Source organism: Lepus europaeus, chromosome 2 (assembly GCF_033115175.1).
Source record: "Lepus europaeus isolate LE1 chromosome 2, mLepTim1.pri, whole genome shotgun sequence".
In the NCBI taxonomy this organism is placed as follows: Eukaryota; Metazoa; Chordata; class Mammalia; order Lagomorpha; family Leporidae; genus Lepus; species Lepus europaeus.
In genome coordinates this window covers 1,874,780-1,891,269 of record NC_084828.1, presented here as the reverse complement: position 1 = coordinate 1,891,269, position 16,490 = coordinate 1,874,780, and the positions used below count along the sequence as shown (strand labels likewise).

At 58.8% G+C, this 16,490-nt stretch overlaps 1 protein-coding gene across 1 annotated transcript; it reads right to left on the bottom strand.

The window, feature by feature from the left end:
• Positions 1–1,469: 1,469 nt before the first annotated feature.
• SUMO3 (small ubiquitin like modifier 3) lies at positions 1,470–13,224 on the bottom strand. The gene is made up of 4 exons (XM_062204508.1): positions 13,124–13,224; positions 9,846–9,974; positions 5,577–5,648; positions 1,470–2,734 (listed from the first exon to the last, which is right to left on the bottom strand). Exons 1-4 carry the CDS (start codon positions 13,142–13,144, stop codon positions 2,621–2,623), a joined length of 336 nt encoding a protein of 111 aa, XP_062060492.1. The 5' UTR covers positions 13,145–13,224; the 3' UTR covers positions 1,470–2,620.
• Between the last annotated feature and the right edge of the window lie 3,266 nt (positions 13,225–16,490).

Below are 16,490 nucleotides of genomic sequence, written 5' to 3'. Positions count from 1 at the left end.
CGGCCGTGTCCTCGTCGGTGTGGCCGAGGGGAGTGCATTTAGGGCGGCAGAGGACTGTGGGATGTCAGTCCTCCACGGCGGCACTCAGGAGTCCTCGCTCCGCCCTGGGCGTTCCGCCTGCGCGGGTCTACACCCGGGACTCCGTCACCGTGGCCACGCTCGGACCCTGGCGTGTGTCATTTGCCTACTCATCGACGGCACTGTTTTCAGAAATGCGGTTTGTAGCTCGCTCTGTCACCGGAGGGGAGGCCGTCTTCACGCAACAAATCCAGGCGTGAGACAGAGGGCAGAGTGATGAGGCTTTATTGGGGACGGGCATCGGTCAGGACGCAAGGGACAGAGAGCGAGCGCCCAGTCGCTGGGACTGGGGAAGCGAGGTCACGTGGCTGAGTGGAGAGAACACCCCTGGGCCGGCCAGGCGGGCGGTCAGCAGAGAGCGGAGGGCCGGTGAGACTCCCTGGGTTTTTAAGGGCGTCTGTTTACCCCCTCCCCCTCTCTTCCAGGACAAAGGGTGGGGAGTCCTGGCGGAAGGGGTGAAAATTAGCAAACTCCTCCCCAGATTCGCTGGCTCCGGGCAGAGTAGGGGGGCTCCCCCAGGGTGTCTGGGAAGGTTTTAGTGCCCCACGTCCTCAGGTCAGGTAGCCCCTTTGGTCCTGAGAGAATTCTCCTGATAGCTTTCCCCGGGAGGTCACCAGGGTCTGGGCAGGACTTTGGAGTGGGAGACGCTGGGCTTCGGGGGCTTCCGTAGCAGGTGCTGTCTTCAGGCCTTTCTCTCTCTCTCTCTCTCTCTCTCTCTCTCTCACACACACACACACACACACACAGGCTAAATCCTGACTTCCTATCTAACAGTATCAGGATTAGTTTCATCTTCAAGTGGCAAAAACCCCTAAAATACGAGTTGCTTCAACACAATGGCCGTGTCACTCCTACGTGGCCCTGCCGTCCCTGCAGGCAGGCAGGCTGTCCACCGTAGTCCACATACTTGCCGGCGTGAGCGAGTCAAGCCCGCTTTCCCAGCCTCCCTGACCCCTTCGGCTTGTGCTCGCTCACCAGCTCTCATGCTCAGCTCTGGCTGGCTCTGTCGGATCTAGTATTCTGACTTCCTCAACGCCAGGTTGGTATCCATTCACTGCATTTCAAAGCAGACGAAAGAGGCGGCCAGTTGTGCAAAGGAAAATACCAACTTAATGCCCATTAACATCCAGGCTTGTCTGCCACCCAGATCCACCCTCTACACGTGGAACCCAGGAGAGGAGCAAAGTGTCGCCAGGATGCCAGTGCCGTCAGCTGAGAGGGCTCCCGGGGGGGAGCATGCCCCTGTGGGAACAACACCGCGTCCCCGTGGAAGTCACGTGGAAACTAACTTTCCAGGGAGCAGCTTTTAAATCGGAGTTTCTGCGCGGCCTGGCAGAAGGGTCACTGCGCTGTGACAGGACGGGCGGCCCAGCCTTCAGATGCACTGTTTAATATACACCAAGAGACAGGATACCAAACTATATTTACTGTGTACAGTAGGAAAGGACAACAGTTATGTACAAATTGGCGAGTAAACACAACAGAGCCAACAAACACCCCACTGAACCCGAACAGTGAAACAGGAAATGAGAACATCTTCAGCAAGATTTCAAGCAAGCCAGAGATGCGGACTCCTTCAGCTGACTATAAAAAAGGCAGAGAAGGCCACCAGCAGCAGTGGTCCTTCTAGGAGGACAAAGGCAGAACTATGAACATTTTAATTGGTACACATCCCAAAATACATTCACAGAACTGAAACCCCTACTAATGCATAAATTCAGTACGTGTTTGGAAAGCAGCATAGCACAGATCCATAGAGGTCCTCTTCCCATGGGTTAGAGGTCACCACCCTCGGAAGTGGCTCTCTACACAAGAACAAACTGGAAAGTCAGCAATACTTAACCTTACTTTTTCATATAGAGACCGTAATTGTTCATCAGAGCAAATACTAGAAGAAATCTGAGACCACAATACTATTAACAAAGGAGAAAGGTGGTAGTGACTTTCTTCTATGTTAATAAAAGGAAAAAAGCCAATTTTTGGTGTGCCAGGCTCTGCCCATGTACAAATCACTAGGTGCTGAGCTGAGCTGGGGCTGCTGGGCCTTGGACCCAAGGGGCCACACTCAACAGGGCAGAGAGCACTTGGGCCATTTTACTAAAGGACTTGTTTTTTTGTTTTTATGTTTTTACTTTTTAAGAAGCATTCCAGATTTCCCCTTCCACATTACCAAACTTGACAAGGCTTAAATTTCCAATATCGAGCATTTCAACAACCCGTGCCTACAAGTGGTAAGTGAGGTCCTGTCTTCCACCCCCCCAATTGCGAGTTATGGACAGGATCAAGGCGAGCCTGGCACAGGGGAGCCAAGGCCCGTCCTCGAGAACCCACACTCAGGCCACAGGTTTGGGGAGCAAAGGAGGGGACAAATAAAAATGAAAAACCCCAAAAACTCATTTTACCTAAACAAAGATAACAATTCTGATTGGCCCCATTTCAGTCGTGGATTCGTCCCTGCAGAGAAGAGTTTGAGCCAGAGAGGAAGTCATTTCGCTGCATGTCCTTGAGTTTCTGCAGACTCCTTTGTGACTGCATGGTCTCACTATTCAACAGCAAACGCAAGGATGGAAAACAGGCCACGCCCCTGCAAGCGGCTGGTCACACCGCCCGTCTGCTGCTGGAACACGTCGATGGTGTCCTCGTCGTCCATCTCCAGCTGTCAGTCACGGTGCCAGGTACACAGAGAGAAGCCCGTTAGTTTTCCCTGTCCTGGTGTCTCCGAACCTCATCCCCACTGCGAGGCCCCACCCCTCTGTCCCGTGCAAGATGAGGGGCCATGGTGGAGCTGCAGAGTTCACCAGATTCTCGAAGCTAAGCACTGGGGCAATCAAACATAAAGTAGGACGTCTAATTCTTCCTGGGAATCACACAAACAGATTCCCACTGAGAACACTCCGTTACTGGCCCATGGGCACCGTGCACCTCAGAGCGAGTCCAACGTTAACAAGAACGGCCATGGGGCAAGGGCTGTGCTGAGGACAACGGCCATGGGGCAAGGGCTGTGCTGAGGACAGGGTCCCAGGCTGACGCCGCCCCTTCCTCGATGCCCTCTTCTTTCAGAGGCCAGGGCACGGGGTCACCAACACTTCCTGCTGGCTTCTCTTCTGACACCCTGGGCCCAAAACTTCTATGCTGATCTTTTTCATTCCCTGAACAAAAGGGAGCTCCTGCCAGGGTCACACAGGGAGTGGAGGCTGGAAGCAGCAGCACTGCACAGGGACGCGGGGCCTCTGTTCCCCGGCCCTGCAGCCCCTCTGCTCCTGCCTGGCCCCTCCTGGCTCAGGCCCTGCTGGGTTCCAGCAGCCTATGACAGCTGGGAGCCCCTGCACGGCACAGCCCATCTCAACAGTGTAGGGTTTCAAGTGGCCCGAAATTAAACGATTATTGCAAACAAGTTTTCAGTATTTATTAAATGCTGAATATACTTGGCAACAATACTTTCACTTAAGGCATTCCCATGGATTCTCACAGCATGGTAGGCAGGAAATCAGGTATGATCGCCATTCTACAGACAGAACAAACTGAGACTCGAGATTCAGCTGCTCTGGATCCCAAGGTTATCGACTGACAAGTGACAAGAGCTGCACTTGAACTTAACTTCTAGAGGCAGGCATCTGCTAAGCAGTTAAGACACTGCTTGGGGCTGGTGCTGCGGCTTACTAGGCTAATCCTCCGCCTGCAGTGCCGGCACCCTGGGTTCTGTCCCGGTTGCTCCTCTTCCAGTCCAGCTCTCTGCTGTGGCCTGGGAAGGCAGTAGAGGATGGCCCAGGTCCTTGGACCCCACATCTGTATGGGAGACCAGGAGGAAGCACCTGGCTCCTGGCTTTGGATCGGCGCAGCGCCGGCCGTAGCACCCATTTGGGGGATCAACCAACGGAAGGAAGACCTTTCTCTCTGTCTCTGTCTGTAACTCTACCTTTCAAATAAATTTAAAAAAAAAAAAAAAAAGGACACTGCTTGGAACGCCCATGTGCCGCAGTGCCCGGGTTCGAGACCCAGTTTCTGTGTTTCCATTCCAGCATCCTATTAAGGCACACCCCGTGAGGCCACAGTGATGGCTCTAGCAGTTAGGTCCCTGCCATCCGCATAGGAGACCCAGACGGAGTACTGGGCTCTTGGCTTCAGACTGGCCCAGCCCCAGCTGTTGTAGGTATTTAGAAAGTGAACCAGCAGATAGAAGATCTGTCTTTGCCTCTCTCTCTCTGTCAAATAAATAAATTTAAAAACAACAAAACTTCTACTCATAAGCCCAAAGTTCTTTTTAACTACCATGTGATACCCTATAACATAATGTATCGAGTCACATATATGTTTTCTTAAAAAGCTTTCTTACTGAGGGTAAGATGTTTGAGGGTTTTCAGAAACTTCACGGGAAAATGGAACTAAAAGATAACTTTATGTTGGGGTCTGCATTGTGGTGCAGCAGGTTAAGCCGCAAACTGCAACACGGGCATCCCATATGGGCGCGTCTGAGGCCTAATGATCCACTCCCTGCTAATGTACCTGGGAAGGCAGCAGAAGATGGGCCAAATGCTTGGGCCCCTGCACTCACGTGGGAGACCTGGATGGAGTTCCAGGCTCTGGCTTTGGCCTGGCCCAGCCCTGACCATTGTGGCCATTTGGAGAGTAAACCAGCAGATGGAAGATCAATCGATATCTCTGTCTCAGCTCTATCACTCTTTCAAATGAAAGAAATCTTCTAAAAAGTAGTAAATTGCACCCTGGCGCTGTGGCACAGAAGGTTAAACCTCCGCCTGTAATGCTGGCACCCATGTGGGTGCCGGTTCATGTCCCAGCGGCTCCACTTCCCATCCAGGTCTCCGCTGATGTGCCGGGGAAAGCACTGGAAGATGCCAAGTGTTCGGGCCGCTGCCACCCACATGGAGACCCAGAAGAAGCTCTTGGCTTTGGCCTGGCCCAGCGTTGGCCAGTGTAGCCACCTGGGAAATGAACCAGCAGGTGAAAAATCTCTGTCTCTGCCTTTCTCTGTAACTTTTTCAAAATAAATACATAAATCTTTAAAGTTTATTCTGGTACAAAAGCAATTTCCAATTCCACGCACAGGTGTCTCAGAACTCACTTCCCAGAATTCCGAAGGGCCCTCGCGTTCACTTGTTCTCACTCACACCACGGCAGCAAAACGCGAAAGCAGGCGGTCGCGTAGCTACACACGGATGAAACCGGACGCCAGGCGTCCCAGCAACCAGCGGGACAGGCTCTGAACCGCTCTGCGCAGGGGCTGCGTGCTGGGCGCCGCCTGTGCTGACCGCCCTGGGCCCAGCCATCGGGCCATCTCCAAACAGAAGGACTATGTCTGACAAAGAATGGTCTTCAGTTGAAAACTCGAACGTCAAAGTTTTAAAATTTAGAAATCTAATAAGAAAAAAGTGAGGTATGCCATAAGAGCACCAAGCAGTAATTTTCAAGTCTGTACTCCAAACGGCAGCGACGCCCACCCATGCAGACCAGAGCAGCCCTGGGGCGCCACGGGCTCATACCTGCGCAGGTGTGTCCGCTTCGTTAATTGGTTGCCCATCGAACCTGAATCTAATCTGCCTCATTGACAAGCCCTGAAAAGAAAAAGCAATTTCCATTAAATATTTCCAGATAACACAGCTTAATTCAAAAAAGTAAACACATCAAAATATCAGAATCAGAATCCACAGACTGCCGTGGGGCCTGCAGTCCGCCGTGCCGCACGTGCACCTCCACCTCCACGCTCACTTCCCCCTGCCCTCCCCCGCCCCACCCACCCCTCCTGCCAGAAGCCGAGCAAATTTCCACACTGCTGGCGCCACCGTGCCCTGGGAGGACACGGGGCAAGCGGGCAGGAGGGAGGCCCGGGACAGCAGGGAGCAGACACAGGGCCCCTGGTGTGGGAGGGCACCAGGGTCTGCAGAGGGGCACGCAGCTGATCTGAATGACTGCTGGGAGGTTCATGTCCAGACCCCCAAGTCAGGAGCTCTCCATGGCAGCCAGCATGACACCCAGTGTGTGGAGAGGCGAGGCCGGCAGGAAGCAGCAGCACACCAAGGATACTGGCGGGAGCCTGGAGGCGTCTGCTCCAGTGGCGGCAGTGACCCTGAGATGCAGTGCCCGAGTCCCCCACAGAACCTAGCAGGCTGCCCCAGGAAGAGGCAGCCCTGCCCACGCACCCGCCCACGTGCAGGGCGCATCGGACCAGCCTCAGCGTTCCCCTCTGCAGGACGAGCAGCCAACCAAGACTCGGATCTGGGCCATCAAAGCCCTGGAGATGGAAAGAAACCGAGGATCTGGGAAGAGGAGGGAGCGGGAGCACCGGAAACGCAGGCACTGGCAGCTCCTGGGGCAGTGAGAAACCGTCAGGTCCAGGGACACTCGGAAGAGGAAAGAGCAGAGAATTCTGGAAACCAAAAATCATGACGGAAATAAGAACGTCCAGGGGCCAGCGGTGTGGCGTACAGTTAAAGCCACCGCCTGCAGTGCTGGCATCCCACATGGGCGCCGGTTTGAGACCCAGCTGCTCCACTTCCGATCCAGCTCTCTGCTGTGGCCTGGGAAAGCAGTGGAAGATGGCCCAAGTGCTTGGGCCCCTGCACCCACATGGGAGACCTGGAAGAAGCTCCTGGCTCCTGGCTTCGGATGGGCACAGCTCCAGCCACTGTGGCCCACTGAGGAGTGACTGAGCGGATGGAAGACCTCTCTCTCTCTAAGAAATATATATTTAAAAATACAAAAAGAAAAAGAAAGAAAAGAACATCCACAGAGCACAGAAGATGAGAAAACTGTCCAGAAAGGAGCTCAGCCACGTCGGTGAGGGCTGAGGGAGGAGCCCCGGGCACCACCCCACCCCACCCCCACCCCGGCAGGGACGCAGACCAGTGCGGTCTCTCCGGAGACTCCGCCTGTCCGTGCAGGCTCAGCCTGCGTGCTTAGTGCTTAAAGCAAAACAAAACCTCATCAGAAAAGTCACAGAAATTAAAACACTCAGGACATTCATTTCAGTAGGGACAGAAAACTCCAGGAAGAGGCCACACAGGGTCACGGAGCTAATACGGAGGATGGATGTCCTGAGCCGAAAATGCACTCCTAGAGCTGCGCACCCCCGCATCGCCCATCAAAGTGCTGCTTTGAACCCCAGAGCCTCGTTCCAAGTCCATCTTCCTGCCAATGTACCTGGGAGGCAGCTCGAGCATTTGGGTCCCTGCCACCCGCGTCAGAGACTCGCCCAGCCCAGCCTGGCTATTGTGACCATTTGTGGAGTGAACCAGAGGATGAAAGATACATCTCTCTCTCTCTCTCACCCTCCTCTCCCCCTGCCACTGTGCCTTTCAACTAAACACATAAACCACCCCCCACCACCAGAAAAACCAGAGAACATACACTGGTTACAACTCCAGTGTTCCACATCAGCGTGCTGGGTCTGAGCCTCCACTCTGCTCCAGGCTCCAGCCGACGCACACCCTGGGAGGCGGCAGGGATGGCGCCAGCTCTCAGGTCCCTGCCAAGCCCCTGGGAGACCTGGGTGGAGTCCCCAGTCCCTGGCTCCCGCCAGGCCAGGGAAACCATTGCAACCCTCTGGGGAGTGGACTGGCAGATGAGTGGGCCGTCTGACTCTGTCTCTCAATGAAATAGATTTCTAATTTAAAAAAAAAAAAAGTGTTTCTAGACAGAAGGGGCTCTGAGTGCCCAGAAGTGAGTGACCCGATGCCTCAGCTCCTGACAGCTCAGAACGGCGGAAGACGGCCCCCAAAGCTTTCAGAGAAAACCACGCCACGTACAAAGGACAGAGCAGAATGAAGGGCGTAGGAAGACGGAAAACGATGCATTAACTTCCAAAAAGGAAAGCGAGTTCCCGCCCAGAACGTTAGTGCAAAGGTTTACAACGAGCCAAAGAACCTTCGGCACGCAGCGTCTCCTCACGCCACACCCCACACACTTCCTGATGGGGTCAGACGCTGGTCTCCACAAAACAGGGAAAGATTAATCCCAAGAAGACCTGGGAAGGCGGCAAAGGAAGCTTCCAGAATGAGTCCCACAGGAGGCTCTGGGACGACAGCCATGCAGCCACCTCCCAAGCAGGGGTCCGGGTGGGGCCGTGGGAGAAGCAGACGGCCACAGAGGACAACCTTGCAGCGCAACACAGAACATGCGTGATGACTTTGCCATGGGCGCCTGCAGTCGCCCAAACACCACCAGGAAAACAGACGGTGAGAACAGAGCCAGCCCCGCGGCCCGGCTTCGGCTGCTCACAGGGGCACTCGCTCTGCCAGGGAACGTGGGGGACAGAGTTCCCTCTCCCCAGGCACAGCTGAGAATAACCTCTATGATAAAAACCAGGAGGGGCCAGCGCTGCAGGATAGCGGGTAAAGCCGCCACCTGCAGTGCCAGCATCCCATGTGGGTGCCGGTTCGAGTCCCAGCTCTCTGCTGTGGCCTGGGAAAGCAGTGGAAGATGGCCCAGGTCCTTGGGCCCTGCACCTGCATGGGAGACCCGGAGGAAGCTCCTGGCTCCAGATCGGCGCAGCTCCGGCCGTGAACAGGTGGATGGAAGACCTCTCTATCTCTGCTTCTGCCTCTCTCTAACTCGGCCTTTCAGATATAAATAAATCTTAAAAAAAAAAAAAAAAAAAAAAGCCAAGGAGACAGGGAACAAACCGCAAAATTTCCCAACCCTGAGTGAAAGGGAAAGTTGAAGGAGTCAGCAGTGACGCCTCCCAGGGGCCAGGCTTCACACGTGGGGCGGGAAAAGGTGGCAGAGAACTGTTGCAAAGCGTTTTATCGTTTAAAAAAACCCCAAAGGCAAGAACTATCAAACCAATAGAGCAAAACCAAACAGTAACAGTGGGGGCTTAGCTGCCGCCTGGGTCACCCGCAGCCCACACTGCAGCGCCAGGCCCAGCTGCTCTGCTTCCAACGCAGCTCCCCGCTAATGCGCCTGGGAGCAGCCGGTGACGGCTCAAGGACCTGAGTCCCTGTCACCCACGTGGGAGAGCCAGGTAGAGATTCTGGCTTCACTCAGGCTGGCTCAGCCCCAGCTTTTGCAGACATCTGGGGAGTGAAGTACTAGATAGAAGCTCTCTCTCTCTCTTTCTCTCTCTCTCTCTGTTACTCTGCCTTGCAAATAAATAAATACACCAAAAAAAAAAAAAAAAAGGTAGCAATCACTATATTTTCAAAGTAATCAAGAAAGGCAGCCTCATGCTAAGTGTCATCAGATGCTCTGAGCTGCCACTCAAAGGAACAAGCAATGGCAGCGCTGGGCTGGCCAGACTGGCAGGGCAGGTGCGATCCAGGTCCCAGCAGTCAGCCATGAGTCAGCAAGGCCATGCAGTGGCAAGAATTCTGCAGCGGACTGGCCAGACGCCCACCTTCCCAAGATGAGCGCATTGGGCACAACTGCAACGCCACGACCGTCGAAGCACAGATGTGTATGACCCATGAGCTGGTGAGACGAACGCTAACCACCAGAAATGGCCATTCTGACTGACCACAGGGGAGGGTGCTGGTGAGGCAGCTCGCTGTTTGGGAAACTGGGGAAGAATCCATCATTTTCTCGCCTTTGCTAAACAAGCTGGCAAAGCACACTGTTGACGGGCACAAGTAAGGCGAGGAGCGACGAGGGACCTGCCCGGCAGTGCATCGCAGGCACCGACAAGCAGACATGCGCGGCACCGGCCCCAGAGGGCGTCTCAGCAGAAGGGCCCGCCCGCGGTGAGCGCCACCTGTCGGTTTACAGGGACACAGGGACTGGGACGAGAACTCTGAGCAAGGCAGCCGGGGCCGCACCTGCCGCTCACAGTAGGCCTTCATCAGCTTGCTCAGCGGGGTGTGCCTCTTGATCTTGAACTGCACCACGGAGCCGTCCTGCCCGGCCACCTTCAGGTTGATGTGGTCATTCTCAGTCTTCACGCCCTCCTGCAGGGACAGGAAACACCTCTAAGGAACAGGCTCTCCAGGAGCTGAGGGGCGGCCGGGCTTCACTGACGTCATCACCACCAACCTAACCGGCACAGCCCTCCAGTCCCCTCCAGCAGGGGGCTGCTTTGTTTTGGCACAGAACCGACTTTCACCCCCAGCCGCTGGGCGGCCGTGGGAGCAGCTCGCCCGAGGCTGCAGGGCCTAGGAGAAAGTCGGAAAACCCATCTTTGTTTGAAAGTTACTTTTACAAAACTAACAGAACCACACACTGCACGCAGAAGGCAGCATTGACAGGAGGGGAGCTGTGGTCCACACGGCTGCGGCCAGGAGGGACATGCGGCCCGGGCAGGTGTAGTGCTGCCAGCCACGAAGGCCATGACGGCCCCTCGGGGACATGTGGATGGGGCTGCCAGCTCCCGGCCCCAGCCCGGCAGTTGCAGGCATCTGGGGACGCACAGGGCTGACAGGAAACCCTCTCTCTGTCTCTGAAGTAAACACATTTTAAAATCTTTTTTAAAAAGAGGAAAAGAAGTCCTAAAACCATTGCCCCAATTCACTGTGGTCAATATTCTGGGGGGGGCAGAAACGGTTTTCCCATCTGACCACAAGGCTGCCTTCCTGCACGCCCACGCCCCACGCCCGGAGCAGAGCTGGCGTCCACCGGCAAGTTTATGCCATGGGCGAGGACCTGGGGCAGGCTGAAGGAGCGGACACCGCAGGGCTCAGCCAGGGTGCCCGGCCCTGGCTGTGGGGGAATCGGGGCCGCTCGGGCTGCGCCAGATGTCGCCAGATGTCGGCTTTCCTCCCTCACCCAAGCAGGGCCTGGCCAGGGGCTGGGGGTGGGGCCGCCCTGCTCCAGCCGCGCCTCCTCCCTCACCTGTGAAGGGGGGCTGCTCACTCCAGCTGCGGCCGGAGCCCCAGGTCCCCAGCAGAGACCCGGAGCTTCGCCTCACTCTCACCGCAGACCTACCCAAGGACTGCCAGCCTGACCCAGGGCAGCCCTCGGGGCGGGACTGGAAGGGGCCCACGGGAAGGGGCTGCGACAGGGAGGGGCGCACCCCAGGGCCGGGACAGGGAGGGAGAGCACCCTGGGGCTGCGACAGGGAGGGGAGCACCCTGGGGCCGTGAGGGGAGGGGGCGCACCCCTGGATCGTGATGGGGAGGGGGAGCACCCTGGGGCCGTGATGGGGAGGGGCGCACCCTGGGGCCGTGATGGGGAGGGGCTCACCCTGGGGACGTGACGGGGAGGTGGACACACCCTGGGACAGTGACGGGGAGGTGGGCGCACCCCGGGGCCGCGACGGGGAGGGGGAGCACCCTGGGACCGTGACAGGGAGGTGGGAGCACCCTGGGACCGTGACGGAGAGGTGGGCGCACCCTGGGACAGTGACGGGGAGGTGGGCGCACCCTGGGACCGTGACGGAGAGGTGGGCGCACCCTGGGACCGTGACGGAGAGGTGGGAGCACCCTGGGACCGTGACAGGGAGGTGGGAGCACCCTGGGACCGTGACGGGGAGGTGGGCGCACCCTGGGACCGTGACGGGGAGGTGGGAGCACCCTGGGGACGTGACGGGGAGGTGGGCCCACCCTGGGGACGTGACGGGGAGGGGGAGCACCCTGGGGCCGTGATGGGGAGGGGCGCACCCTGGGGCCGTGACGGGGAGGGGCTCACCCTGGGGACGTGACGGGGAGGTGGACACACCCTGGGACAGTGACGGGGAGGTGGGCGCACCCCGGGGCCGCGACGGGGAGGGGGAGCACCCTGGGACCGTGACGGGGAGGTGGGAGCACCCTGGGACCGTGACGGGGAGGGGCTCACCCTGGGGACGTGACGGGGAGGTGGGCCCACCCTGGGGCCGTGACGGGGAGGGGCTCACCCTGGGGACGTGACGGGGAGGTGGACACACCCTGGGACAGTGACGGGGAGGTGGGCGCACCCCGGGGCCGCGACGGGGAGGTGGGAGCACCCTGGGGACGTGACGGGGAGGTGGGCCCACCCTGGGACCGTGACGGGGAGGTGGGCCCACCCTGGGGACGTGACGGGGAGGGGGAGCACCCTGGGGACGTGACGGGGAGGGGGAGCACCCTGGGGACGTGACGGGGAGGGAGAGCACCCTGGGACTGTGATGGAGAGGTGGGCACACCCTGGGGAGGTGACGGGGAGGGGGAGCACCCTGGGGACGTGACGGAGAGGTGGGTGCACCCTGGGACTGTGACGGAGAGGTGGGCGCACCCTGGGGACGTGACGGGGAGGTGGGCGCACCCTAGGGACGTGACAGGGAGGGGGAGGTGGGCGCACCCTGGGGACGTGACGAGTAGGGGGAGCACCCTGGGGACGTGATGGGGAGGTGGGCGCACCCTGGGGACGTGACGGGGAGGGAGAGCACCCTGGGACTGTGATGGAGAGGTGGGCGCACCCTGGGGCCATGTCGGGGGAGTGGTGCACCCTGGGACAGTGACGGGGAGGGGCGCACGATGGCCGGACGGGGAAGGGCCGCACCCCGGGACCGTGCTGGGAGACGGCAGCACACCCGGGGTCGCAGCGGGGCTACCGACCTCGGCTACTCCCACCCTCTCAGGAGAGGGGCCACCGCGCGGGAAAATCAGGACGGAGGACGGGGCGGCGAACAGGCCCTCGAGGACGCGCGCCAGGGGGCGCACAGCGGGGGCGGGGCCAGGAGGCGGGGCTTAGAGCGGGGCTCGGGAGAGACGCTGTCGGGGCGGGGCTTCTCGGGGCGGGGCTATGACGTAAGGGGCCCGAGACCAGAAAGGGGGCGTGTCTCGGGGGAGAGACGCTGTTGGGGGCGGGGCTAGGACGTAGAGGGGCTCGAGACAAGCGAGGGGGCGGGGCTTGGAGAGACGCTGTCGGAGGCGGGGCTGCTCGGGGCGGGGCTCGAGAAGCGGAAGGGGGCGGGCTCGGGGAGGAGCTCCGAAGGGTGCAGAGCAGGGGCGGGGCTAGGACGGGGCGGGGCGCGCCGCGGAGCCCCGTGGGGGAGGGGCGCGGAGCCCCGCGGGGGAGGGGCGGGCTGGGGCCCGGGCGCGGGGCTCGCGGGCGCCGTGGCCGCGGCGGGCGGGGCGGGGGCCTGCCGGGAGCGGAGGCGCGGGTGCCCCCGGGGCGGCGGGCGGCGGCGGGCCGCGGCGCTTACCTTGGGCTTCTCCTCGGACATGGCTGCGCGCGGTCGCGGCGGCGGCAGCAGCAGCGCGAGCGGGGCAGTCGCTCTCCGGGCCGCCGCTCTCCCGCCGCAACTGCCCTCGGGGCCGCGCTTTATCCCTCAAATCCCGGCGCGCCGGTTGGCCGGGGGAGGTCACGTGGCGGGCGCGCGTGCACGAGGCGCGCGCCCTGGGGCGTCGGGCGCGCGCCCGGGCCGGCCGCGGTTCCCGGCGGTTGGAAGTGCGTCACGGGGCGGGTCCCCGCGCGACCCCGCAGTCTGGGCGCCCGGGGGCGCGCGTGGGACCCAGGGCGGCGGGCTGTCGCGGGTGCCCGGCCCCGGGGACGCGCAGGGAGTGCACGGCTTGGGGAGCCCAGGGCCCGGATCAGGCTTGGGGGCGGGGGCGTGAGGGCCAGGCCTGGGCTCCAGAGTGGCCGCGCTGACGTGGGCAGGGGCAGGGTCCAGTTCGGGCCTCGGGGCCCTGGAGCCACCTGCAAGTCCCCTTGGGAGCCCCCCCTCCCGGCGCGGCCCCAGGCCTCTGAGCGGTGCAGGCCGAGGCCAGGCCACGCACCCCCCACTTCTGCGGGGCTGCATTTCTCTAGGGAGTAAAGGAAAGGCCGGGGGGCCCGGGAAATGCCCTTCCCCGACTGGAGGGACCTGTGTCCTTTGTCCACATCACGCAGGCTCCTGAGGACAGGGCTGGGGTCACCAGGTCCTCTCCTCCCGGCCGCTTCCCTGGCCGGCGCCTCCTCTGGGGCGTCCACTCTCCACCATGGGGAGCCCCCTCGCGGTGGTTTGGCTGACTTTTCTAGAATGCTGTCCACACCTAGTCCTCGCAACAGCCCATTTCACATATTAGAAAACCGAGGCAGTGGGAGGTGAAACCACAGGCCCGGGTGTCACCTGGCCGTGGGGCCCACGCAAGATAGGGGCCCACGGAACCGCGGAAGGCACGCCCACCCCCGACCTTAATCACCTCGGATGGAGGGGCCAGTGGGCGGCACCAGGATGAGCCTCAGCCCAAGGCTGGGAACCATTTCCATCCTGCCTGAGCAGGCCCAGCAGACAGGTGCCACTCACTTCCTGGTAACGCTGCAGAGCCACAGAGCATCTCCCAAGCCCCTTCTACCCTCCAACGTCTGGGCAGGGCCACCATTAAGAGCAAAGGTTTCTGGGGCTGGGGCTGGGGCACAGGGGCCAAGCCTCCGCCTGCAGCGCGGGAATCTATGGGCGCCATTCAAAGCAGCAGACGGCCCAAGTCCTTGGGGCCCTGTGCCCATGTGGGAGGCCCGGAAGAAGCTCCAGGCTCCTGGCTTCGGATCAGCGCAGCTCCGGCCGTTGTGGAGAGAACCAGCAGATGGAGGACTTCTCTCTGTCTGTAATGCTACCTCTCCAATAAGTAAGTAAAAGCAGAGAGAAAAAGAAGATTCTGCAGTCTGGCCGTGAGAGCTACGCCAGCTTCCCACCCCACGGCTCCGGGTAGGGCTTGGTCTCTTCCGGCGCCCGGCTCCCTGCTGCCATGGTGGACGGTGTCCAGGGCCAACAGCACAGCCTTGGCTAGAGACGCCATGACCTGTGGACGATCACATGTCCTTACACACCCCAGACACAGCTGACCGAGGCAGGTGGTGGGTGGAAGCCACATCCCGCTTTCTGGGGCTAAAAGGAAAAGTTTGCGACCCAGAAACAGCGCCCAGAGCTGTTAGAACAAGAAATTAGTTCATATAATGTCACCACTAAAAATGACGTCATTGATAACAGGAGGAGATGTTCTCTGAGAAGCAAAGCTTCCAGAGAGGAGGGACGATTTTCCTTTGAGGTATTTGGTGACCAGCAGCAAGCTGGTCATTCAACTCAGGCTGCCTTTAAACAAACACACACACCCCAAATACACAACACATCACATACCGCACACCCATCACATACCACACACCACATCCCCCACACACATCCCATACCCCACACACACACCACATCCCACAGACACATCACACACATCATACACATACCACATCACATACACTCCACATACATATATACATCACACATACCACCCGTACACAAACATGTCATATACACACACATCACATACACACACTTCATACACACCTACACCACACATATACCACATTCCCCCACATGTCTCACACACATCACATACTACATACACACATATACAAACACCACATCACGCACACATCATACATACCACATACGCACATACATCACACATATACATACCACATCACATACACCCCAGATACACACATACCATATCACACACGCACACATTCACACACATATACCATGCACATACCACATACACTATATCACACATGGTATGCACATATCACACACATACATGACACATGCATATCACATACACACCCACACACATATATACCACACACCACATACACAACCCTCATACACATATCACATCACATACATACAACACACAGTACATACATGCACACATCACACACACCCCACATCACACTCAGTATGTGGTTTAAACAACAGACATCCGTCTTAGCACAGTTCTGAAGGTTAGAACTACAAAATCGAGGTGCTGTTGGGGTCGGCTTCTCTGGTGGGGCCTCACTTGTGGCTTGGAGGCAGCCCCCTCCTTGCCGTGTCCTCCTGGGAGCTTCCCTCCGCGTGTGCAGAGGGGAGAGGGCGGGACCTCGGTGTTCTTCCGGCTCTTCAGGGGGCAGCAGTCCTGACTCCGGCCTCGCACCTGTGCCCTCAGTCAGCCTCAGTACTTCCCCAAAGCCCCAGCCCCAATGCAGCCACGCGGGGGCCGGGGCTTCAGCATATGAGTTGGAGGGGGGGCACAATTCAGTCCATAGCGTATGCAGTGGGCCAGAAGTTAAGACAGGAACTTGAGCTTTCGGGTCTCCCGAGTGAGCAAGACGGCCTTCTGGAGAGGGGGCTCCCATAGGTCCCCCAGGCCTTCAGCTGGGAGCCCTGAGGACCGCACCGCGGGAGTAAGGTGGAGGAGTGAGTGGAAGAACCCTCACAGAGCCCAAAGCACGGATTCCAAGAGCTCAACCTCACTGTGGAACGAGCTGAATTCCTCCTCCCACTGTCAGCCTGAAGCAGAAAGGGGAGAGCCGCAGTACCCAGGGCCTAGAGCAAACTAAGCTATTTTCTTACACAGTATCCAGAATTAAATATAAAGTTCCCAAGAAAGCCAGGAGACAAATGTTACAAAACCGAAAGAAACAGTCATAGCATGAATAACCCACAGAGGGCACCATGTTGACTATCGGACACAAACTTTAAGGCAACCGTAATTTGTTTGTGCGAGACGCTAGATTATCAGATGGACATTTTCAGCAACGCTGTGGAATCCATGAAA